Source organism: Schistocerca cancellata, chromosome 4, assembly GCF_023864275.1.
Source record: "Schistocerca cancellata isolate TAMUIC-IGC-003103 chromosome 4, iqSchCanc2.1, whole genome shotgun sequence".
Lineage (NCBI taxonomy): Eukaryota > Metazoa > Arthropoda > Insecta > Orthoptera > Acrididae > Schistocerca > Schistocerca cancellata.
The window spans coordinates 260,423,482-260,448,445 of record NC_064629.1 but is presented as its reverse complement, the minus strand read 5'-3'; the positions used below and the strand labels follow the sequence as shown (position 1 = coordinate 260,448,445).

At 40.1% G+C, this 24,964-nt stretch overlaps 1 protein-coding gene across 3 annotated transcripts in view; it reads left to right on the top strand.

The window, feature by feature from the left end:
* The first annotated feature begins 1,482 nt into the window (after positions 1-1,482).
* The window catches only part of LOC126183591 (Krueppel-like factor 2), a 35,094-nt gene continuing 11,612 nt past the window's right edge, over positions 1,483-24,964 (top strand). For 2 of the 3 annotated variants that reach the window (XR_007536775.1, XM_049925688.1), the window contains exons 1-2: positions 1,483-1,610; positions 11,892-12,005. Coding sequence is in view for 2 of the 3 variants with exons in the window: in XM_049925688.1 (XP_049781645.1) it covers positions 1,593-1,610; positions 11,892-12,005 (132 nt within the window). In the remaining variant the exon portion in view is untranslated. The remainder of the gene's footprint in view (positions 1,611-11,891; positions 12,006-24,964) is intronic. The other variant, XM_049925689.1, reaches the window with a different exon arrangement.

Here is a 24,964-nt window from a genome sequence, read left to right as displayed (position 1 = left end):
CAGTCGCCTAGAACTTAGAACTAATTAAACCTAACTAACCTAAGGACATCACACACATCCATGCCCGAGGCAGGATTCTAAACTGCAACCGTAGCGGTCTTTCGGTTCCAGACTGTAACGCCTATAACCGCACGGCCACTCCGGCCGGCACATTTTAACATTTGAGACTTCAGTTCTTCTGTAGCATCGTTGACATATTTCCATTTTTATTGCTAGTTGGCGTATTTCGTACCGGAATAGCAAAAGGAATAGGAATGTATTACCATAATTGAAACTTAACGATATTCCTTCCCATTACTCGTGAACGCAGTAAGGAACTCTGAATATTGTCCACCTCCCCCACTGTTATCCTTCCTTTAGCATCCTCCCCTCCTCCCTGCCTCCAAGAGGAAGTAACCACAAAAAGAATAAAATAATCGTTACGGGATAAAAAAAAAAAACGAAGTTTCGTTCACGAAACGCCAACATGTTTTGGAGACTTCGATGCAGGATTAGAACAGTAACTCTCATACAGTTGCGAATGAACTTGCTCTTTATGCAGTAACCAGTTTATACCACCATATTCTGTCCGTTTGAAAACTAGTAGACCCACGCAGGTGCCATGAGTCATTTATGACAAAACATTGAACTACCCATTTAATTTATTAAGTAGGCAAAGTGCTTGAGAAAAGAGCAAGAGAACGTCACGATGGTAGTAACGTAATTCAATCTCTAACTTCATTTATTTGTCACGACGCGTATTTGATGCTTTATTTTTGTCTGCTGTGGTGTATGTATTTTCTCAGTGCGTATTGTAGGACTTCAAGGAGTGGGTATTGGCTCTGAGCACTATGGCACTTAACATCTGAGGTCATCAGTCCCCTAGAACTTAGAACTACTTAAACCTAACTAACCTAAGGAAATCACACACATCCACGCCCTAGGCAGGATTCGAACCTACGACGTAGCGGTCGCGCGGTTCCAGACTGTAGCGCCTAGAACCGCTCGGCCACTCTGGGAGTGGGTATTAATGAAAATAAAGAAATTTCTATAGAAAAGAGAACTGATGGTATGTAAATCGCTCGTGTTGCCTAGAATCTGTGTAGAAGTTACAACCTGATGATAAACGCTCCCCGCATCTCACAGGAGATACACTTTTGCATCAGCAAGGACACTGTGCTGTGTTAGTAACAAAGTATCCCCGTATGTACAGAACAAAAACATCTTTACGCGTTTTGTTAAAGACGCTACGGAGACGGGCGCACGTGCTGAACGGAGGGGAGCCGACGAATGCAGCGCAGCGGCATAAGGTTCGCGCTCAGCTGATAGAGGAATGTCAGGCGGGCACCCCTCTCCTGGCCGACCCGCCTGCCCCTCATTGGCTGCGGGCGCGCGGCGTCTCCGTCCCATTGGTCGCTGCTGACGTCACAAGCCTGCGCAGGAGAACGAGACGGGCTGGCTGTGCTTTCCGAAGTGATTTTCAAAACTAGTCCAATAAGAACAGGTGTTATTGTTCCCGCGGAGGCACTCTAAGCGTGACGCCTGGCGCCGGGAGACGGAGGCGTGCATGTGGGCTGCCGTTGCCGTTGCCGGAGCGACACCAACCCGATGGGATGGCTGATTTCCAAGAGGTAAGTGCTCTTCCGTGCGTGTGCCTTGCCGGACGGAACCTCCTTGTCGTTTCCACCGCAGCTTTTAGTGTTGTTCCGCTGTCACGTGAAATTGCACGCTCTGCACGGAGGTATTTTTTAGCTTCTTTTAGTGTAGAACATTTGAAAACGTGTAACCTCTGCCAGTAGGTCGGTGATGCTACGGAGTATGTACAGTGCTCTCCCACTCAGGAGAAAACTAAAGCTAGGTCCTCGAGTGGCGTGAGATGTACTGCGTACATTTTCTCAATAAGCAGTATTAGCTAGACTAGTATTACAGACAGCTGAATAAGGCCTTAACTCGTTTTACTGTTCACCATTCTACGTTTGTAGTGTTTGGTATCTGTCTACCTGTCGTGTAGTTCTGTGTACCACTTATTTTATTCTTGCCGAATTATTTTCTCGTTTAAGCATTGTTGCTAATGAGCAGCGTGTAAAGTGACGTTCCAAATGAAGGTGTAAGAGTTGTGTGCCAGGTTAGAAGCAAAGAAGCTGAGTACAGCATTATTAACACATGTTCCTGCAAACTACGGCTCTTGCTACTGCCAGGAATGATAATACAACCGATAAATGAAAGGAAGAAAATATAAACATTCATTGCGAGTCAAAAATTACGGCTGCGTTGTTCCCGAGTGCTAGCTCATAAAACGGGGGCCGTATCGGGGCTTGCAGTCCGGGCGATTGAATTCCAACACAGCCAATAAAATGTGTGGCGCGACAGCGTTGCAGTGCTTGTACCCGCACCGTGGAAAGCGTGCTATTAATATAGATGTCGGCGCAGCATGCGGCTTCCTGCCGGTGTCCCTCAAGCCATGTTCTCCAGCCTTATAAAATGATCGTTGCTCGATTCATGCCGTCTACTAAAAGTTACCGCAGACAATGCGAGTGCTACATAAATTATCAACTGCAGCACGGTGAAGTACGAGCAATCTAACACGAGTACCACCGTCCAGACTTTTCAATAACCAGTTCTACAGGCAGCGGAACAAAAGTGCGGCTGAAATTATCGACAGCGGGTTTAGATAGTTGCGAGTTCTCCTGTTGCAAAATATGTCAATCACTGCGCGCTCTAAATATGAAATTAGTTTCCTTAGCTGCTATTGTTCCCACAAGAGGTTTCGTTTGAAAATATATAAAGGTATCTCGGACGTGATATGTCACGCTTCAATGATGAATATGCCGAAGATCAGTGAACGCCTCTTTGGGCATAAGGTGTCCGTCATCCGTAAATACTTTTATTTTGATTAATCTCTGTCCTCTGAACTGTTGCTGAGCATGTTGTGGAATCTACAAGATCAGTATTCTAAAAGACAGTTTTCTTCGTTGTGTGTAGAGTACTGTGCAGAGATTCCGATAGTAGTTACACATCCGCAGGCGGAACCCGTCCCAATAAAAATTAAGCCAATGACGATTTTCTCATTTTTCTGCTGTGAAATACTTATGACTACAAAAATAAGATATGTCACTGAAACCTGGAAAATTTAAAATATGCCTTCGTAAAAAATTGAAGGGGACTTGTAATATCGAAAAAACGAAGACAGATGATGTGTTTCATAGTGGACGAAATTTTGGGGCCTCTCCTAGTGTTCTGGACAGCTCAATGATAGTAAAAGCATTTAGAGCCCGCAAAACGTGCTCCGTCATTTACATATTATTGCAGTTGACTCGATGATAGGAAGAAACGCTTCGAGAACATTGTTGACATCAGATAATGTGTGGGGATATAGGTGTGGCACGCATTAATGGGACAGAACGACACAATGTCAGTCCGCTGTAAGTGTTTGAGCATGTGCTCAATCTGCACTTTCCTATGTTGTATTTTATCACCGGAGGAGTATTAGCAGCAGCCGGCCCTACTGCCTGGTGCAAGTTGTCTTATGAACGATTGTCCCCCAATGATAATCCGGCCCGGTATGCAAATCATATTACTGGACCAACAGTATAATACGCCGTATAACGGTCGAGCTTCTTAAAATTTTAGTGCCAGTAATTATTGAGTAACAAAATCAATCATCACCTCTTATTTACATTCTGTGACTTAGCATACCTGTAAAGCTGCACCAGCTACAATAACTTACGCAATTTACAAGCTCATAAGAATGTCAGGCAAATTTTGTTAAGCGATTCATCAGAGCTCACGTACCCTCAGCCATACGCTGAGGGTATAAAAGAATCGTGAAGTTTACGGCGACCTAAAGTAAATACAGCTTTATTTATTACACAAAATATTTTGATCGTTTTGGGACCTAGCCGGTGTCTGACAGTCTATAGCAAGTCAGTTATTTAATTTGAGGGACGATTGAAATTTAAGCACGTTGCTTACCTTATCATAGTTTTGTTTGTTGTTGGTGAGGCCCCAAAATTAACCCTTATGATTGTGATGGACGATCCTGAATACTGAAAAACTTTGGATCCCTACGTCACGTCGTGAAGGAATGCAATGATTGCATACATGTATGCAGTAGTTCCGCGCCAGCGTCCTGATATACATACAAGACACTGTCCGTACGATGGTGTAGTTTGGCAGCACGCGATGGAGTGAATTAACGATTTTGTTTCTTTTAAGCTAATTTTATTTCATAGTGGAAACTAAAATGAAGGATATGACTAAATTAGGTAGCAACCACTGCATTTTTTTACTACTAAAAACTGTAATGTTTACACATTGCATAATAACGTGACACCAAGAATTGTGTCCCTTCGAAGTGAAGTAAGACGCAATAATATTTTGAGAACAGATTTTACATTTCAGGAATTTCTTTCGTAATAATCTCCTTCGTCACTTGAGATATTAGCTTCATGTATCAATCAAAGATTACATTTGAAAGCAATGATACATTTTGCTCTCGTAGACTAGAGGATCACCAGACAATCCTTTCAGCCAAAGCTTTGTTTATGGTCTTTAGTGAGAAAGTTTAACTATGAACACGAATATAAAATTTGACAGTTGGTTTTGTAGATGGTATTAAACGAACAAGCAAACATGAATAAATATTGCTGCGAATTATGTTTGTTTACTATGATGCGGGGTGAAGTTCTGAGAGAATATTAGGAGTCTGTCACTGAACTGGGGGCAATAAATGTGGACAGTGACGTGGAGTTTCTGTGACGCATTGCATTTAAGGAATTATTGTGCTTCTCTAGCTCTCTCTCTCTCTCTCTCTCTCTCTCTCTCTTTCTCTCTCATTTACACTGCGTCATAATGTTCCATTAGATACACGTATCTTTGTACCCAGATATGTCACATAATGATGCAACTTCTATTTCGTAGTGATTAATTATTCACGATATAGTTAACTATTGCGATCCATGTAATGACCGGTATGGAAGTATGAAATACTTCGTCCTTGCTGAGAGCAATTTATCACTACCGTATTGTCAGTGCGTTCTGCTGCAGAGGCGATCAGAAGACCAGATAACACGTCCCCCGTGGCGCGTTACGTGTGAAATGATTAGAGTCGCAGCACAGTTTTAACTGAGTGACATTTATGCTTATGGTAACTACCTCATATTACTTTTTTCTTTAGTTGTAGTGTCCGAAGTTCACGATGTAAGCTGACGAAAACACTGACGCCATGATCAATAGATTTACTCTGTACATTTGAAACTGTTATTTAGAAATGCTCTACTCAGACGGATATCTCAAACTAATCAGAGAGGTTGGATGATGTTTGTAAGTGTCACCAGTATGATAACAAGATGTAGAGTTTACCACGTGTATTTCCTTACACAGATGTAATTTTCAAATGTTCAGAACAACATTTCCGGCGAGAAAATTCTTTAAAGGAGAGACATACAAGGAACCTCTTTGAAAAATTACTTTTAGAAAAAAATGACATAAAGAATAAATTAACTTTCATGTTTTCCGCCAAAATCCCTATAGCAAGTGACCGTATCTCTGTGCTATCTGCTATCACCTCTGTTTAATTCAACTTAATTCTCTAGTGTGTAATATGTCGTGCTCGCAGTAGTCTCATCATTGTCATCAGATATATTTGTCTTTCATGGTTGCATGTTCGTCTTCATCATCAGTAAATTTCTTAAAAATTCAGACACCCATTTCTCTAGGTTTACACTGCTTGTCGAGTATCCTCTCATGTGAACACTTTTTGAAACGTCGGACTGAACTTAATGAGTCCAACTCTATAATGAGTGGTCGTCTCCATGATATGAACAGGAGAAACTTTGACTCATGTGTTGTGATCTTGGTAATGATTTTTTTCATTTTATATATGATGTAACATGACTTTCTCATACATTTGATTGCTGAATAAAATCCGCTTACGGACAAAAGATACGTTTTTATTGATACACAATAAATTTCGTACCATGTGGGTGAACGATAAGGCACTTCGGACAATCCCTTCTAAACTAGGTTTTTGTTCCTTTCTGTGCTGCGTAGAGCACCCTTACGGTTACTAGTCGTTATAGGTAAAATGACGTATGTATACGTTCAGTGTTGTGCAAGGAAGAAAGCTTATAAGTTAAGCCACAAATATCCGCAGTACAGAAACGACGAAAAGACTAAAATCACTGTGTGCTATGATGAAACCAGGATCTGTAAATGGTCTCACAGAATTTGAAACGGATTTTGCAATAACAAAAAATATTTTATGAGTCAATAAATTTACTCAACAGCGCAATGAATTCTGTTTCCGTCAGGTCTTTATTGTATTTCAGAGAATGTTTTCGTCTCCAAGGAAACAGGAATAGTACGAGCTATATATCACAAGACGTCAAAAACATTTGCTGTCGAATAAAAGTAGATTACGAATTTCCAGAAAAGAGTTCCACTTAACGATTGATATAATTTCACCGCCAACATCGCTATTTCTGAACCTTTTATTACACCAAGCATAATTATACACGTTTGTCGTTCATAAGAGAAAGTGCAACTAAAATATTTGTTATGAAACTTAATAAAATTCTATTACGAATAAATATAAACGTGAAGTGAACGTCGCCATTATGGAGACACAAGTATCATTCTCGGCTGAAAGAGTTATCATAAGTTCAAATGGACATCCTGGGAAACAGTGTACACGGCGAAGTTGAGCGTATGATGTTTCCGTGACGAAAAACGTATCAAAGAATAGAAACTTTGTTCGCAGGACACGGTGAATGTCTAGAATTCATCGAAGCTCATCTGAAAAAATAGGCACTCCACTGTCTATGGATGCAATGACATAATTTTACAAATTTTGAAAGAAGAAAGTTGGGTTGCTTTTTATGTCAACAGTTGTATCGGTTTTAGTTACTTTCTTGTAATCGAGGAAAATGCATGACAATACGAACTTTTTCGAAAAGGAGTATTTCATTTTTATTGCTTATTCATTTTTAAAACAGTTATTTATTTGTTTCAAATAAAAGATCATGTTTATCACAAGCTCAGGTTTACCATAAGCAGCTCTCCTTATTTTCATACTTCTATGAATCAGTCGAAGTGCATACAATGTTGCAAGAAATGAAATTATTTTTGCTTTGCAACAGTGATGATTCTCATCTACAGAATTACAATTCAGTTATTATTCGTTATTCTACCACAGTTGATTGGTATAGTACCCCGTCATACTCAGTCCTGTTCAGCTGCTGTCGTAGAAGTTAATGTCAGGAATATTGTTGCACTAAAGAAGGTCTTTGTAATGGCGTTGCAGTCGAGTTAACCATCTCATGGCTAGCTTCTATACTTCACACAAACACTTTTGTCGGGCATGAACGCTGACGTTAACAATAAAAAGTTTTTGAAAGCCAGATTTTCTCGATTTACAGAATCTTACGGCAAAGTCTAAAAGAGAGCTCTATTGTCCACGTGTTTCCCGAAAAAGAGATCCGTGTATGAAACAGATTGCTACATTGAAAGTTATAGTAGCAAATTTATTCTTTAAGCCTCAAAAGCACACTTACTGCTCTGAAAATAGGGGAGAAGACTATGAAGAATAGAGTTATTGAACCTCTGACATAATTTAAAAACGAAAAAAGGAGAGAATACTGTAACGTGACAAACTCGCTGGGGACTCGCTCCCTTTTAAATCAATGAAGCACTGATAACCCTCTTCATGTAAAACTAATTTGTTGGCAGTATATTCTCCCCACCTTGCTTTATTCATTGTTTAGATAATAACAAAATTGACAGATTTATCATAATAAAAAACCGTAACGACGGGAAGCAGTGTCGGAAATATTACTTAGAGTGTTTAATATCAATTTTGATAAATTTTTCTGGTTTGAAAAAATGTCTGTAACTCGAGATAATTAAGCTTTCAGTTGCTGGCATTAGAAAAATCAAAGCCCAAAATTTTGATTCTCATAAAATTCATGTTGGTCAACTGCGCCATTCGCGTAGTATTTCATTTTCATGGCTCGGATTGGTACTCACCTTTAAAGACATCTCTATAAAAAGCAGGCACAGTATTTCGCAGATACATTGTACACTGAAATTTAAGTTAGCTCTATGCAACCCGCACTGATATTTATCACCACAGCAATCAACGGCTGAATGTGGAATAAGTACGCGTGCCTCCATATTTATTAATTGGTATTACCAGCAAACTATTAGTGGAGTACAATTCAGGAAACCGAATCAGACATTTGTGACTACCACAAATAAAATTTTGGAAACAATAAACTGTGAATGATAGCGTCTACTGCAAAAGGTCCGTCTAGTACTTATCGGACTTAAATGGGATTGCACGACTTGGAAAGTGTAGTAGCTGATTATCTACAACTTTAATCGTTCGATTAGAATAAATTACAATACATTTAATTACAATTCTCATCATCAACTATCGTCTTGCTGATAGTAGCAATGTCTCCCAGATGATACAATAAAAACATTTCCTGCGCTTGGCGTCCACAACCACGCACGGATTATAGACCCACATGAGACCAGTCTCAGGCGGCAAAGGTTTTCATTGACTCCGAATTCAGCTAAGTAACTACAAATATATGTGGTTTCTGTCACAGTGATGTTCAGCCTTCTACAACAGAACTACGTTGCACTGCACAAAACTGTAATATACAAGGAGACTTCATAAAGTTGGATACAGATTATCATGCCATGCCAAGCAGCTTTAATTCAGCGGTGCACTATACTTCAAAGTGACACTATTTTTCAACATAGTAATCCAGTTTCTGTAAACACCGGTCCGAAAGTCCTAATAATCGTTCAGATCCTCGACGAGAGTAATGCACTTCTTGATCACGAAGCCATTCGAGAACCGCTGTATGAACGTCCTCATCGTTGGAAACTCTCCTTCCCTCAGATATTCTTTCAGTTTGCCGAAAAAATGGAAATCGCATGGTGCAAGACCTGGACTGTATGGTGGATCAACAACGCCTTCTTGTGTGCGGCTTTTGTCAAATCATTGGCGCCACTGCACGGCTGCACTCGACACTGCCTTTAGTCCATATATCGTCAGAATTTCTCTGCGGATCTGAAATTTAGACTTTTTGTCCACAAGAGTCGTATAGTCCTGCTTACTTCAACTTCGGATTATGTTCCCAACAGCCGAGCCGTTTCACTCGCACGCTGTGATGTAAATGGTATCCGTACCACAACAAAACCGTCTCTACAGGATAGCGGAAACACGTACTCCCTTATAACAAAGCTCCACTCTTATTGCGTAATGCTCTTAGCGTGGGACGACGTGTGTAACTTATTAAATGAAGTCCGTACGTTCCTTCGTCAACCAAATTAGACTTTCACGCTGCACTAAGCAGTAAAACAGAGGATATGCAAATTGAGTTCAGGAAGTTGAAGCAGAGAATTTGGTGTACAGTCAGGTTATATTTGGAAAAGTGTCTGAAAGTGAGATGGCCTTTTTGAGTGATGTAGCTAAATTTTCTCCTCCATTGTTGGCAGAGAAATTTCATTTTCTGTTGTTCTTGCGTTTGATTTCGGAAGGACTCAGTTACACAGTACTACGAAAGAGAGGAACATATCGAATTAGTCCCAAATAACTAATGTTACTTTGTACAATGTGACGTTTCATGGAACGAAACCTACTACTGACAACAGTCTCTTCTTCGTTAAGAAAGAGAGGGAGAGAGAGAGAGAGAGAGAGAGAGAGAGAGAGAGAATGTCAACAAACCAAAAGGAAAAGAATTTACGTACTATATTGATAACGATAACACAATAAAACGAGTGATCACATTTATCAGCTTAGAATTCCTATTTAATTGGAACTTGGAGTTCTGCTCGAAATGAAAATATTCGTACCTCACAAATATCTGACGAATATACGGCAAAGAGTTTCGAGTAATCCCATCTCATGTGCTCAGGTATCCTTCTGTACATTTATTACCTAAGTAGGTATGGGAGAAGTTGTATCAGAATCTCCAGTCCTCTGGTTCCGAGTCACAAATTTTGTTTCCAGACCAAGCTTACGAAATAGTTTCTGGTGTCATTAAGTGTGGGAAACTTTTTTTTTCAACATATAAAAATGACAAGCACACAATTTTCAACTAATCAATTTGAAAATAACTCAAGAGCTCCAAATAATCCAAACAATATTCTAATAACTTACCGTCCTGCAGACTTTGAAGTGCTTTTGAAGAAGCTACAACAAGAAGACACTTTCCTGCCTTTTTAGATTGAAGCGAATTCGTTGCTATCCGTAATCAAATAATTGTAATACTTTTGATGGATGAAGTGTTGAATACTGTAATTAATTTCCGATTGGGCTATTAAAAAAAATAATAATACAAAAATAATACAAACAATTACCGAGCTGAAAATCTCATTTTGAGTGTAGTGAGAAGTAATAATCTTGGCCCAGGTTCCATAAATTATTGAAAGTAAGAAAATTATTTTAAGTAGCAACAGGTTATTTTAATATTATTTACATTCATATAATTCGAAACAAATTGATACGTTAATTATCAAATATCATCATGTTGTGAAATGTCCAATTTTTAGTGAACTGCGTGTTTCGATGAATTGTTATCAGAAGGCATAGGAACGAAGTACATATATGGATTTAGTTACATATCAAAACTCAACAGATAGACGTAACACATTAGCGAAGGTTTCTATAATAAAGCTGCTATAGAATTTTCATCAAATCGAATGATGTCCTACTCATTAGCTGCTCCGTGTGCAGTGAATCCTACAATTACATACATTCATAATGTTCTTTGGTGGCATCCATGCAATATTTTTTACTTTCACGATTTCTTTTAATTAATTAAATAAAAATAAAGGTAATATTTAAGAATAACAGAACAACATATTAACTTTTTGTGTAGTGTTTCATGGCATTGGCTTGTGACCTCTCGAATTAATCCCATTTTCTGTTCTGAAACATACTTCTGATCTGTATAATCTTTATAACGTGCAGTTTATTCATCTATAGAAGAATAGAGAATTGTGTGTATGTGGGCGTGTGTGACAATGATTGATCCTGAAGGAGGACATAGAATTATTGTCTCATTAACTTTTTAAAGTTCACGAGGTTTTTAGACGGTCATGCCATCATAGCAACGTGTAATTGACTTAACGTCAGTTTGAGAGACATCAATTATACAATAAGTTTGCATATAGTATTGCATTATTGAGGACGTATTACTATTTTTTAAAGCAAACGAAAAGTGTTTCACATAGCTCTGAATATGTGTAGAGGCTGTACTTACTGCATAGAAATATGTAAACTGCCCCGAAACCCAGCAGTAACGATAACATTTATTCACTAGTGCAAGACGACGTGTAACCTTATTGTCACATCGCTATCTGGCAAACAGGCAACACGTGTGTGAGCCACAAGTGCATTCTATGATTTGAACAAAATTAACTCTACCTGTACCTGATGACAATGCTATACCGATCTAAACGCGTAATGGACTTTAAATAAAAATTGACAGAAGCAATAAATAGAAATATTTCCTGTGTGTTACCTGTTTAGTCGCTGGCCTGGACAAAGAGTCATTATGGACGAAGTATTCTTTTTTTCAATGATTCAGTTAATCGTTAGTTTCGGCAAAAAGGAGTGTAATTGTTTTATATACAGTGGCTTTTATTGTGCTCATGGCTACCATTGGAAACTTAAACTCAGTTTGTAGGAAAAGTAATAACCGTCACTTTCACATATTAGGTCAGAAGTGATCATCCGAAAAAAAAGCTAGTAACTGACAAAAGATTATTCTGTTTTTATTTTTGTTCGGTTCTCAAATGCTAAATTTAAGAAGTTCGTGGTAGGCGACGTTAATGTATATTGTCGTTTCACCGAGTAAATAATAATTTTGGCTGGTGTTTTTCTGCCGTAACAGAATATGCGAGCTGCAGAGACCTACCATCCTGGGTGCCCACCAGGCCTCTTCGGTGGATCACGATTGCATCCTGGGATCGAGGCGTCTTTGACGTCTTCCTATGATCAGTACGATGTAAGCTTCTTTTCTTACTTTTTCCTTGTGGTGAAGCTTATAGCATGGTTCCTTCTTACAAGGAAAATAGTATTTAATGCTTTAAAAACTTAGTTTCCGCGCCTAACCCTAAAACGCAAGTTAACTTTCTCAAGCCAGAAAACCATTCTCTGTTTTGATTATTTGTTTAGTTTCGCATTTCTTCCGGGACTGGATGAAACTATCTGTGTTACCAATTAAAAAAATGGTTTCGAGGCTATTTTGTGCATCCAAATTGCTACAGTCTGGAATCCATCCGAAAGAAAAGCCCTAAAATCAGAGATATTTCAAAAATATCGATTAATACTGCTTTGATATGCGTATCGTAAAGTAAAATCTCAGTCAGATGTTATGTAATAATAGTAAAGGTCACTTAATAACATCGGCCGCAGCTCGTGTTCGTGCGGTAGCGTTCTCGCTTCCCACGCCCGGGTTCCCGGGTTCGATTCCCGGCGGGGTCAGGGATTTTCTCTGCCTTGTGATGCCTGGGTGTTGTGTGATGTCCTTAGGTTAGTTAGGTTTAAGTAGTTCTAAGTTCTAGGGGACTGATGACCATAGCTGTTAAGTCCCATAGTGCTCAGAGCCATTTGAACCATTTTTTGAACTTAATAACATCTGGTAGTGCTGAGGTTTTGCTCCGTGTATTTTATCAAATGTGAAAAAATACGCCTTAGGATCAGGGATCACACTGAGATTTCCCTTATACTGAAACTGATTTTCAAAGACAAGTGGCATATTTTCCCATCACTCACCAGGATAAATAATGTAGCATATGCGGTTGGTTAACTGGGTTTGCTCTTCAATGAATGTGCCTGCACATGTCCACTTTTTCACACCAACTTGAGAAGCTAAATTTCTAATATAACTTCGAAATTTCGGCGATACACCACCGAATATAGAAATATAAGAATCAGGCTACTAATGAAACTTTATTTCCCACAAAACCCTTCATAGTTTATGTGTATCAATCCCTCTTTATACATCGAGGAATACTCGCAACTGGTTTTGTGCTCGGAGTTACGGATGTAAATATATTCATTTCACCTTAATGACCAATCAGCAGAACTATGGTAACAGTTGTTTTTCTGACGAAATCCAGTAATAAATGATCGAATAACTATAAAAAGGAAGGTTCTGACAATCTATAAGACAGACATGTCCGGAGAAGAAACTATACTCGCAGAAAAGGTGATGAATGTAAATGACATATAGCACACGTGGCCTGGAATTTTCGTAGCATTCCAGATACACACTTGGGCATTCGCCGTTTCGAATCATTATTGTTATCTTTCAAGTGTAATGGTTTAGTATGTGATTGTGATGAGTTTCCACGTTGTGTCGCTTTCTGTATTTGTTTTTGATTACGTCGACGGAAGGCAGAGAGGAAAACCGAGTGGCTGCACGTATCATATTATTTTTGAAAGGCGTCAAAGGGGCCGCTGAGATTAAAGTGGTCGTCCAAATAGGGAATCACCATCAACACTGTCATTTTCCCTCAGTCCGTGAGACAATACGGAGAAATTTAAAAATTAAAGTAGGACTTGAACAGCGAGCCTGAACTTTGCGCTAGAAGCTCAGCTGTCACCTTATTAGTGGCGTCAGCTACGAAACTAGATTAGTGGAAGTATCTTACGAACTTCAGCTCGACTGTAATTTATAATATACAATATTACCCAAATACTTCAGTAGAACTACTTGAACCTAACTAACCTAAGGACATCACAAATTATGTATGGGACACAGCACTGAAAGCAACACATTAATTTTCAACTGAGGTGCAGGGACACCCGTGCTTTTATTCTATTTTACATGCCAACGTACAATAGTCACACAGATTCGTAATAGATATACACTGCTATTTCTGGTACACAGTGCAATGTAGTGTAGAAATAGTCATTGGGGAAAAATATGCTTCTTATGGCAGACAATCTGCTTCGCACTGTAATAGAACTTGGTAGAGTATCTAGTACAAAGTACGTGAAATGATCTTCACCTTCACTGTAAAGGAGCACAAATAGCAAGGCAGAGAAGATTCAAAGAAGAGCTGCATGCTTTGTCACGGTTTTTTTTTATCAACGATTATAGAAACGTACAAAAATTTTTAGTGGGATACCATATACGGAACGGATAGGGCCTGACTCACAAAATTCTTCGAGTCCACATTCCTAAACGTGTCAAGTAACATATTACTTCTACCATCAACATCTCGTATAATTAGAACGACGGTATACTTAAAGAAATTCAAGGTTACCTACAGAGTTGCCGATATATTTATTGCAGTGTAGCATGCATGAGTGGCGTAGGATAGGGGTAAATTAACGAAGTAAATATATACTCTCTGCCAAACACCGTGTGGCAGCTAACCTAATACAGATATAGAAGTAGGCATTGTACAAAGCTTCGTCTTGCCGACTGCAGCTTTGCTGTTTTCTGTTTATTCGAATGGCTCTAAGCACTATGGGACTTAATATCTGAGGTCATTAGTCCCCTAGAACTTAGAACCACTTAAACCTACCTAACCTAAGGACATCACAAACATCCATGCCCGAGGCTGCATTCGAACCTGCGACCGTGCCAGCAGCGCCGTTCCGGACTGAAGCGCCTTGAACCGCTCGGCTACACCGGCCGGTTTTCCTTTATTGACCAACTTCTGTTCCCCATTTCGTCTGAAATGTCCTTTGTTTCCTCTGTTATTTGATATCCTCCCCACGCTGTTATGTTCTTTCTTCTGTCCTCACTGATTATCATTTATTTATTATCTTTTCGGTATATGTACCACGTGGACTTCAGTACTTTATACCTGAAAGCTATTCTCTCTGTCATTCCCACTTCTTGATTATTATTTCTTTCCAAACTTAAATTTTGTTTCCATTATCCAAGCTATTATTCCGTTCTTTTGCACAGGTAATTTCTAAAAGGCTTCGTATGCACTGAGTTTATTTTCGATAGAAACGCAAAACTGTGTTTTAAAATCAAACCATTTTGGTTACATCAATAGTGAACATCACAGAAAATATTTTATCACAGCATCAGTTTTTACATTCTATAGGAAGTAAGTTAGACGCTTCCGATTTCTGTGATTTCCTTTAACAGTATCTTCAGAGATCTGCTTTTTTGTGTACCAAATAATTAAAGACTTTTTTCAAAAGATATGTACACACAAGACACTTATAAAAACAATTGTAATGTGTTTACAATCAGATGATATACAACTAACGTGTATTACTGCAGTCTGGATGAATGAGAATACTTTTGGCTTCCTGTTTCAACTCCAATCGTCGGAGAGAGTCCTCTACCTGTAGAAGAACAGAAATGGCCGTAAATAGCAGCAAATCACTTCCACAAAAAAATTGAGAAAGATCCTTTTAGAATTAAGAATTTTTTTCTTTCGTTAATATGGGTCACTCATTCTGAAAAGCTGTTAAAAAAATAAAATGCAATTACCTCCGACAAACTCTTTAGACATTAATAAACTTCTTCAATACTTTTCATTCACTTCTTGGTTGTATTACACGTGTAATTATTTTTCTTTTTTATGTTGTCTCTTGTTTGTTCGGTTTGTAGTTAATCGTTAAGCATTGTATCACATATAAATATTGTCATCTAACCGATGTCGTATCGTATCAAAGTTTTCTATGCCTGTATATAGAATTAATATAATGGACTTCACATTCCTACTATGTGTTGGTTATTTATCTGAATGTGATTTGATGTTCACGCAGAATCAAAGTTAAGTGAACACAGCTGACTCGATGTTTACTAAGGACAACGAAATGTGACCACGTTAGCGGATGCGAAATCTTTTTGCTTAAATGTTAATCGTGAAACAGCTGAAGTTATTTTAACAAGATCATTAGAGACGGAGGCAAAAGTAGGGGAGAGAATCACGAGTGGCCTTATCAAAGGAACCACTCTACGATTAACCGAAATTCGTTTAGGTAACTTTCTTTATCGAATTCTTCTGTTTGTGAATACTAAAATTTAGAAGCTGGTAACCAAGTAAGGACTCACCGAGTGAAGCATCGGCCCACAAATCGGTCCAGTTCTCGTCACTTCTTCGAGTAACTGGACTTCTCTGAAACGTGAACTAGAATGAAACTGCGATGCTCCTACCTCTTCAAACAGAACTATTTATGAAATATGAGCAATTTCATTTAATTGTCACAAAAATGTAGGAGGAGTCAAATTGTATGCTTCAGTCCCACCTACGAATTAACGAGGAAGTTGCAACGTTGTGAAAGGATAATACTTCTTTATTCTCAAGCCTTCAAAAATGCTGACAGTGGGGTAGATTTCCAGAATTACTTGATGATTACGTAGAAACGAATTTTGATAGTGTAAACTTCATGTAAGTAAATATTATCGCCCTAATCTATTGTTAAACGACGAACTGAAACTGAAATAGCGATCGTATCAATATTTTTGGAAAACAGGTCCATAGCTTTAAATTATCGCCTAGTAATTTAACAAATGATCAGCTCACTATTCACCTTTATTATACCTTGTGCTTCATTCACATATTATTTAGTGTTTCCAAATAAATTAGGTATCTTCATTGATCTAATTCAGCTAAACCCAATTGAAACTGTGAAAAATGAAAAAGTGAGAAACTGGTAACGGAACGTCCTATGTCGGGTATGAATCATATTCAGTGAACTAGAGATTTGTGATGAACGTTATGTTAGTTGCAACAAAGAAACTGGAGATCAAATGAAGAATATCGAACAAGTATAAGATTCGGGAATTTCGTTTATATTTTCGGTAAAATACATAAAAAGGCCATATATCAGGTATGAGACACTTCTGTAAGTTTCATAGATTTTTTTAGCGCAAGCGTACATGTCATGAACAAATTTATAAGTAAGGAAAAATGAGAGAAGTAATCGCCACCGTGTTGCAAATTTTTCATTTGTCATTGATTCAGGCTACACGAACTCTGCACAATCGTTTATTCGATATGGATGCCGCTTACAGTCATTCGATCTTACATGAAAACGGATGGAGGCTTCAGTTTGAGATAGAACTCGGTATGAACAATAATCTAGGCTCACCTGAACACAAGCAGCGCGTACCGCAGTTTAGTGCGTCGGTTCAATCCCGCGTCCGGCCATCCTGATTTAGGTTTTCCGTGATTTCCCTAAATCGCTCCAGGCAAATGCCGGGATGGTTCCTTTGAAGGGGCACGGCCGACTTCCTTCCCCATCCTTCTCTAATCCGATTAGACCGATGACCTCGCTGTCTGGTCTCCTTCCCCAAAACAACAAGCAGTTTAGTGCTACAGGACCGCTCCTGTACACATTGTTCATAAATTCCTTAGGTCGTAATATCATCGGCTCTGTATAATGATCTGCATACGATACCGAGAGATGACCTATTTTTAAGAACGACCGAGTTAGTTGACTCAGTGTAAGACGCTGAACTGGTATTTGAGAGATGGCAATTCAAATCCCCATCCGGCCATCTAGATATAGATCTCCGGGTGTTTTCCTTAATGTGTAAGGCAAACTCGAGAATTGTTCCTTTGAAAAGGATGAGTCGAATTCGTTTACATCCTTCCCAAAACAAAGTTTGTGCTCCGTCTCTAATGACCTCGTCGTCAACGGGACTTTAAATCCTGATCTTCCTTACATATTTCGTACAACCTGTTACGCCTTTTTTTTATTAACGTGCGAAAAATCAGTCGTTTGTGTAGCGACTACCAGATATCTCTTAAACGAAGCAACTGCAATGTTACACGAATGAGTAAACGGCAGTTTTATAATAGCAACAGCTGTAACTCCTAGATCGAATAATTCAATGGTATTTCGATCGTTAGAAGAAATAAAAGTGGCTTAACCGTATTCACACTGCAGCCTGTAAAACTAAAGCCAGATTGTTGTGCGCCATTGACAAATAATCGTTTGCCTAGGATTCATGTATGAATGTATGAATGAAAGCAAAAATAGAACAAAGTTCATAGAAGAACTCATGTCTAAGCAAGTCGTTGCATATCCCCTGCAGTTGATTTAAGTAGTATAATATCTCATCTCCCAGTTGTGGTTCTTTTTATTTTCGTTTCTCAGTCAGTTTTTTACCTCTTCATTGTATGTGTTGTATCACATATCTCTTTGTCTTCCTTTCTTCGTTCCACTCTGGCTTTTATTGATACCAGGACCTACAGTCTCAATTTATTTGCCAGTAATTTATTCATATTATTCTATTTTTCACGTAGAAATTTCTGTTTTACCTGTTACTGTTTTCACTGATGATATCATAATCATTTCGGAGTATTGGATTCCATACTAATGTAAGACCTCTTATAAAACGTGTGTCATAATGAAAATACTGTAAAATATGAAGGGTTCCTGTTAGATTTAAGAGAAAGTCTTACTCCCCCAATCTTCCAAGAATGAATAAATAATAAAAAACAGAACCATGCATCTCTTCGTAGAATCTTTCTCTCTCTCTCTCTCTCTCTCTCTCTCTCTCTCGCTCGCTCGCTCGCTCTCTTCCGCTAGCCGTAATTTGTGAGACTCGCATGGAGGCGAACTATTTCAAGAGTTCTGTAAAAAATCTCATTGTGGGTGAAGACACTTGCGACACATCTCCATTTTTTTAATTTATTGTGTTATCCAAAAAGGAAGATAAACTTTTCCACTTACGACTCGTTGGGCTGGTGTTTATCCCGAAGACTAGTTTGACGTAACTGTCAACCCTAGTTTACCCTGTGCAAGTTCAAATGGTTCCAATGGCTCTGAGCACTATGGGACTTAACTGCTTAGGTCATCAGTCCTCTAGAACTTAGAACTAATTAAACCTAACTAACCTAAGGACATCACACACATCCGAAGCAGGATTCGAACCTGCGACCGTAGTGGTCACGCGGTTCCAGGCTGTAGCGCCTAGAACCGCTCGGCCACCATGGCAGGCCCCTGTGCAAGTCTCAATATCTTTGTGTAATTACTACAACCTACATCTATTTGAACTTGCTTACTGTATTTACGATTGCCGGCCGCTGTGGTCGAGCGGTTCTAGGCGTTTCAGTCCGGAACCACGTGGCTGCTACAGTTGCGGGTTCGAATCCTGCCACGGGCATGGTTGTGTGTGATGTCTTTAGGTTAGTTAGGTTTAAGTAGTTCTAAGTTCTAGGGGACTGATGACCTCAGATGTTAAGTCCCATAGTGCTTAGAGCCATTTGAACCATTTTTATTCACGACTTCATACCCTTCTACAATTAGTACCCCCACCCCCACCCCCACCCCCCCCCGCTCCCCACCCACCCATCGTACCGTCTATTACAAAATTAACTATAGCTTGATACCTTAGTGAGAATTCTATCTACCTATCCCCACTCTTAGTCACATTGTGCCAGTAAACATTGATTATCTGTTTACGTCGCTGGAGGCCATCCCTACAAAAACTGCACAAAAAATTGCAAATACGCAGAAACCGTGAAGGTTTCTTACTGTAAGATTAAATATGTAGAATCGTTTGAGATATGAGTACTTGTAATATTCATAATTTTTCTATAGCCTCAGATGTGAAAAATTTCTGCTCTTTCCTTAACTGTTTATCGTGCACGTTTCACTTCCGTATGAGGCTAAACTCCAGACAAATACCTCTAGAAATGATTTCCTCACATTTAAACTTATATTCAACGTTAACATGTAGCTCTTTCTTGCTGTTGTCAGTTTACATGTTATATCCTCTCGATTTCTGGCGTCATCAGGAACTTCACCGCCTTGTCTACTACTTTCAGCTTCTCATTTTGTAATGTAATTCTTCCATTGTCACCTGACTCAATACGACCACACTCCACTACATTATTATTTTATTTTTAATCATATTCCTTTGATAATCTCTCTTCAAGAACCTATCCATTCCGTTCAACTGATTTTCCAAGTCCTTTGCCGTCTCTGACGGAGTTACATTGTTGTTGGTAAGACTTAAAATTTTAATTTCGCTTTCTGAACTTAAATTCCTTTCAAATTTCTGCTTTGTTATCTTTATCGCTTACTACACGCACAGAAAGAATATCAAAGAAGATTAAAATAAGTGTATTAGTTGGCTTGAATTCTACATCAGTAGCCGGCAGCGGTGGCCGTGCGGTTCTAGGCGCTTAGTCCGGAACCGCGCGACTGCTACGGTCGCAGGTTCGAATCCTGCCTCGGGCGTGGATGTGTGTGATGTCCTTGGGTTAATTAGGTTTAAGTAGTTCTAAGTTCTAGGGGACTGATGACCTCAGATGTTAAGTCCCATAGTGCTCAGAGCCATTTGAACAATTTTTTTTTTTTTCTAAATCGTTAACAAGGCTGAATACGAGCCCACATGGCGGACGCGCTGTTGCTGCTGAGGTAACGACGTGCCGGTTGATTCATTTTGTAGAATACCAGCAGAGAGAGCATTATTAACGCAAACTTACTGCCTACAAGAGATGAAGCAACCACTGGAAATGTAGTACTTATTACAGTCAAAATTGCGATAGAATACAGTTGATTATCTGTTTACGTCGCTGGAGGCCATCACTAGATCTACAAAAACTACACAAAAAATAGCAAATATGCAGAAACCGTGAAGGTTTCTTACTGTGAGATTAAATATGTAGAATCGTTTGAGATATGAGTACTTTTTAGCTTGGGCTAAGCTTAACACTGTTTAACATGGAAAGCGGTTGGAGAGGGATGGGAGGGGGGGGGGGGGGGGAATGAGGGCCTTGGAAGAAACAGAAAAAAAACAGCAAGTTACAGACTAGTTGAACAATAAAGTCATTCATTCACAAAAATCTGAAATCTAAAAACTGACACGTTTTCATTTTCGAACTTGTGTTCGATAACATATTGCATTTAAATTATTTTTAAGTCTTTTTTTTTCAAAGATGTAGATTAGAGTACCTTTCTTGTGATTGTTGTCTTACTGTTTAACTCTTTATGAAAAATGTGCTTACCTTAACGCACACTGGCGAGTGGTAATTTCATGTGCCTAACCCTCGCAATCTACCGCCTCACTATACTAGTCCTGTAGCTTATTCGTGATGCCTGTCTTTAAAATGGTTCAAATGGCTCTGGGCACTATGGGACTTAACATCTGAGGTCATCAGTCCCCTAGAACTTAGAACTACTTAAACCTAACTAACTTAAGGACATCACACACATCCATGCCTGTGGCAGGATTCGAACCTGCGACCGTAGCGGTCGCGCGGTTCCAGACTGAAGCGCCTAGAACCACTCGGCCACATGTATTTAGGGATATCCATCGCGCCTCCTTCACCTCCCTACTACCAGTATTTTAATTTTGAGGCAGTTATACACGGTCACGAAGGTCACGTGTTAGTCTGTAACAAAGCTGAAAGTATCTAGTTTTTACATATCCACGATGATTCAAAATTATTTTTACAAACTTCTGGGACAGGTTCCTTACACTAAAACAAGGAACGCAGCTCGTATAATGTCCGAAAATCCGTCATTTTCAAATTATTAATAAAAAATTACGGTCAGCGGCTTTCCAGGGGCATCCCAAATTTAATGAGAACACTCTCGAAAACTCACTAAAAGTTGTCCCTGTGCAAGTAAAAAGAAACATGTCTGGTATCTACTGTGACTGAGGAGTGGGTGGAGGAGGACAAGTCCCATGGTCTGCTCTTTCTTCCGACCTCAAGGTCAACCTTTCGGATATTAAACTATGGGGGGGGGGGGGGGGAGGGCGTACTATAAACAATTTGCTTATGCAGCAGACAACAATGATGCAGAAATTCTTCACTGACACGTCGTGGAAACCTGCGGAACCATTTTACACCGTCAGCCAGCATTTGAAAGGCTGCAAAAGACTATGATTCGGCGAACACAGGTTTGTGTGTAAGCAATAGGAAGACATTTTGAACATTTATTGTGAGTTTCCAAGTTGATGACACTTTCAGGTTGACAATGTGTAACTGATGTGTAGAGTGCGAAGTTTCATTAAAACTAAGCATTTTTAGGCATGTGATTATATGATATTTTTATTGTTCTGCTGTAAGGTATCTGGCCCCAGAGTTTGTAAATATAGTTTTTGATCACCCAGTGTGGTATATGCGATTTGATGCATTTAATTATACAGCAGGATGCCCTGGCAGTTTCTGTATATTTGCCATTTTTTACAGATTAGAAGCTAACCCCTATTGGCTGTGACCAGTAGTCAGCTGCATTTAAACGCAACTGTGACTGTGGTAAATACTGAGTTTTAAACACAACATTAATTGCGTGATGAGACGTGGGAACACGGCCCCCCCTCCCAGGGACCACGCCTGCCGGGGCGGGGGCGGGGGCGGGGGCGGCTCGGCCGCAGCTGTCAGGAGCGCAGTGGAGAGGTGGAGAGGTGTAAGGCGAGCCTGCCAGCCTGCCAGCCTTCTCACATGTCACTCACGTGCGGCCCGCCGCTACCGCCATTTATTCAACTCGCCGGCTTGAATGGGGAAACTGTGACTACGCGACCGGCGGCCGGAATTTATTAGCACTGCCCAGGGTTTCAGATATATCACCCACGACCGCTGCGTGTCCAGTTTCCATTAGGCGGAAAAGCGCCAACGCAATTAACGGATACAGTGACACAGAATGACTTTAAAAAAAAGGCACCGAGGCAGGTTCACTTTGTGGCGAGAAAACTCAGGCCGGCCCGGTTGTTCGTCAGGGCCGCGCTATCGCAGGCACAAAGGTTAATGGGGAAGAAACGCTTCGTTTTTTTTTTATTTGTTTCTTTTCCTTTTTAGTCTCTGTGCAGTGTTGTTGTGTATTGTTTAGTTACAGATTGCAGTGGGGTGGTAACTTACTGGATAGATTTCACCCATAAATGAGCAGAGATAAAAAGCTCGTGACTCAGGTGTCTGGCAGAAGTCCAGTGTGTTCGCGGAGAACACTGCACAGTACGTTCACGTGCGCGCGACACCGGGAAGATCGTGAGGCGCCTGTTTTACAAGACCGTTGACAGCTACCACCGTGACGCCATGAATTTCAGCTGAATACTCCTTTGAGTGATCTGCGTATGCGGTGAAATGGTTCTGACTCGTGACTCTCAGATACTGGTCTCTGAAGACGTTACCGCATTGCAGAATGCTTCCTTATAACCTGATGGAGGCTGTTTTCATTTATACGCTACTTTTCGGGGTTCTATACCAAGATCTACACACTCTGATGAACCAAAATACTATGAACACCGGTTTAGTAGCATTTTGGTCCATATTTGGACGCAATACAGTAGCGGTTCTGTGTAGCATGTATTCGAAAAGTACTTGGTAGATCTCAAGAGGTACGTAGCACGAGATGGCTACACACGGGTCATTCAAATTACAGGCTTAGGTTCGCTGACGCGGAGCCGGCGCCCCCTACTGCCCCAATGTATTTCATCGGGTTCAAACCCAGCTAACTTCGTGGACGAGACATCAACGTGAGTTCACTGTCACGTTCCTCAAACCACTGTAACACGATTCTTGCCTTGTGACATGGAAAAATTATCATGTTGGAAGATGGCAGCGCCGTCTGGGTAAAGATCAAATATGTAGGGAGGCAGGTGGTCCGCAATAATGTTCAGGAATTCACAACTGCCATGTTGCCTTTGATTACTACTGCAAGTTACAACGAAGTCCGGCGAACGTCTTTAACAGCATAATACTGTCTCCACCGGCCTGCACCAGTGACGCGGTACATGTTTCGACCAGCCTATCGCTTGTATGGTGCTGTATCGGACATGATCATCGCCCTGGTGTAAGAGAATCGTGATGCGAAACGTGTGTATTGACGTGCAGTCTAATCCAGATGAAGCAGCAGCTACTATAATTATATTCTACGATATCGTTGAATCAGAATGGGAACATGTGAAGGGCTTATTTCAATAGTGGTACAAGTCAATTTTTGTTCGTTTAGAGATACAGAGTCCAAAAGTTAAATGAGCGCTGAAAAATCTGCAGTTGAGATACCAGAAATATTCAGGCATGTGGCTTCTTACTAGAGATGAACCTTTCTTTCTGTTTGTTTGTATCATTAATTTCAGAAACATTATAGATAGAAAAGTGGAGGTAAAGGACTTGTACCACTATTGAAATAAGCCCTTCATGTGTGCGTTGTCTGTTGCGGAATCCCATGCTCAGCAATGCGCGCTCAACGATGTGTTCCAAATCACTTGTAACTATATCAGCATTGCACTCTGTCGTCACGTCTGCCACAGATCGGCGTCTGTCCTACTTTACAGAGAGGGCAAGCCTCCACATTCTGTTTTGAGTAAAGATCAATGCCGCCCACTCGCGGTTCCACCAACACTCAACCACTTTCCATAGACGCTCGCGACAGTAGCACGTGACCAGCCAACCAGAGCCACCATTTCCGTGATGCTCGTCCCAAAGCCTGGCCATAACGATCTGACGTGTGTGAAAGTCGCTAACGTCAGTGGATTTCGCCATTTGCAACCCGTATCGTCGCTAGAATGCTTCCCTTTTCATCTCGGCTCCGCTTGTGTGCATTTCTTACAGCAGCTCAGCGCCAACAGGTGGCATTCAGTCTCGCGGTTGGCTCAGTAGTAATATGACAGGAGAAAAAGATTTTGTGTGTGCGTGTGTGTGGGTGATTAACTCATCATTCAACAAAAATAAATAATAACAATACCTCAGAATATGATATTTTGATCATGAGGCAATATTTAGTATCACTTAACATGATTGAAATGTGAAAAAAGAATGAACACCCGCTGTAGCACATGTAATATCATTTGCATACAACGAGCAGTAATTCGGAGCGCACAAGATTTGTGATACTGTTAATGACGTAACCTTACAGTTTGATGAGACGGGAATATCATCGCTCTCGAATAACTGCACTGAGAGTGACAGTGGTCAGGAGAGGAAAACAGTGAACAGTGAATGGCGGACGGTACATCGTACAGGTATAACTCATTTCCTGCCGGCCGGGGTGGCCGAGCGGTTCTAGGCGCTTCAGTCTGGA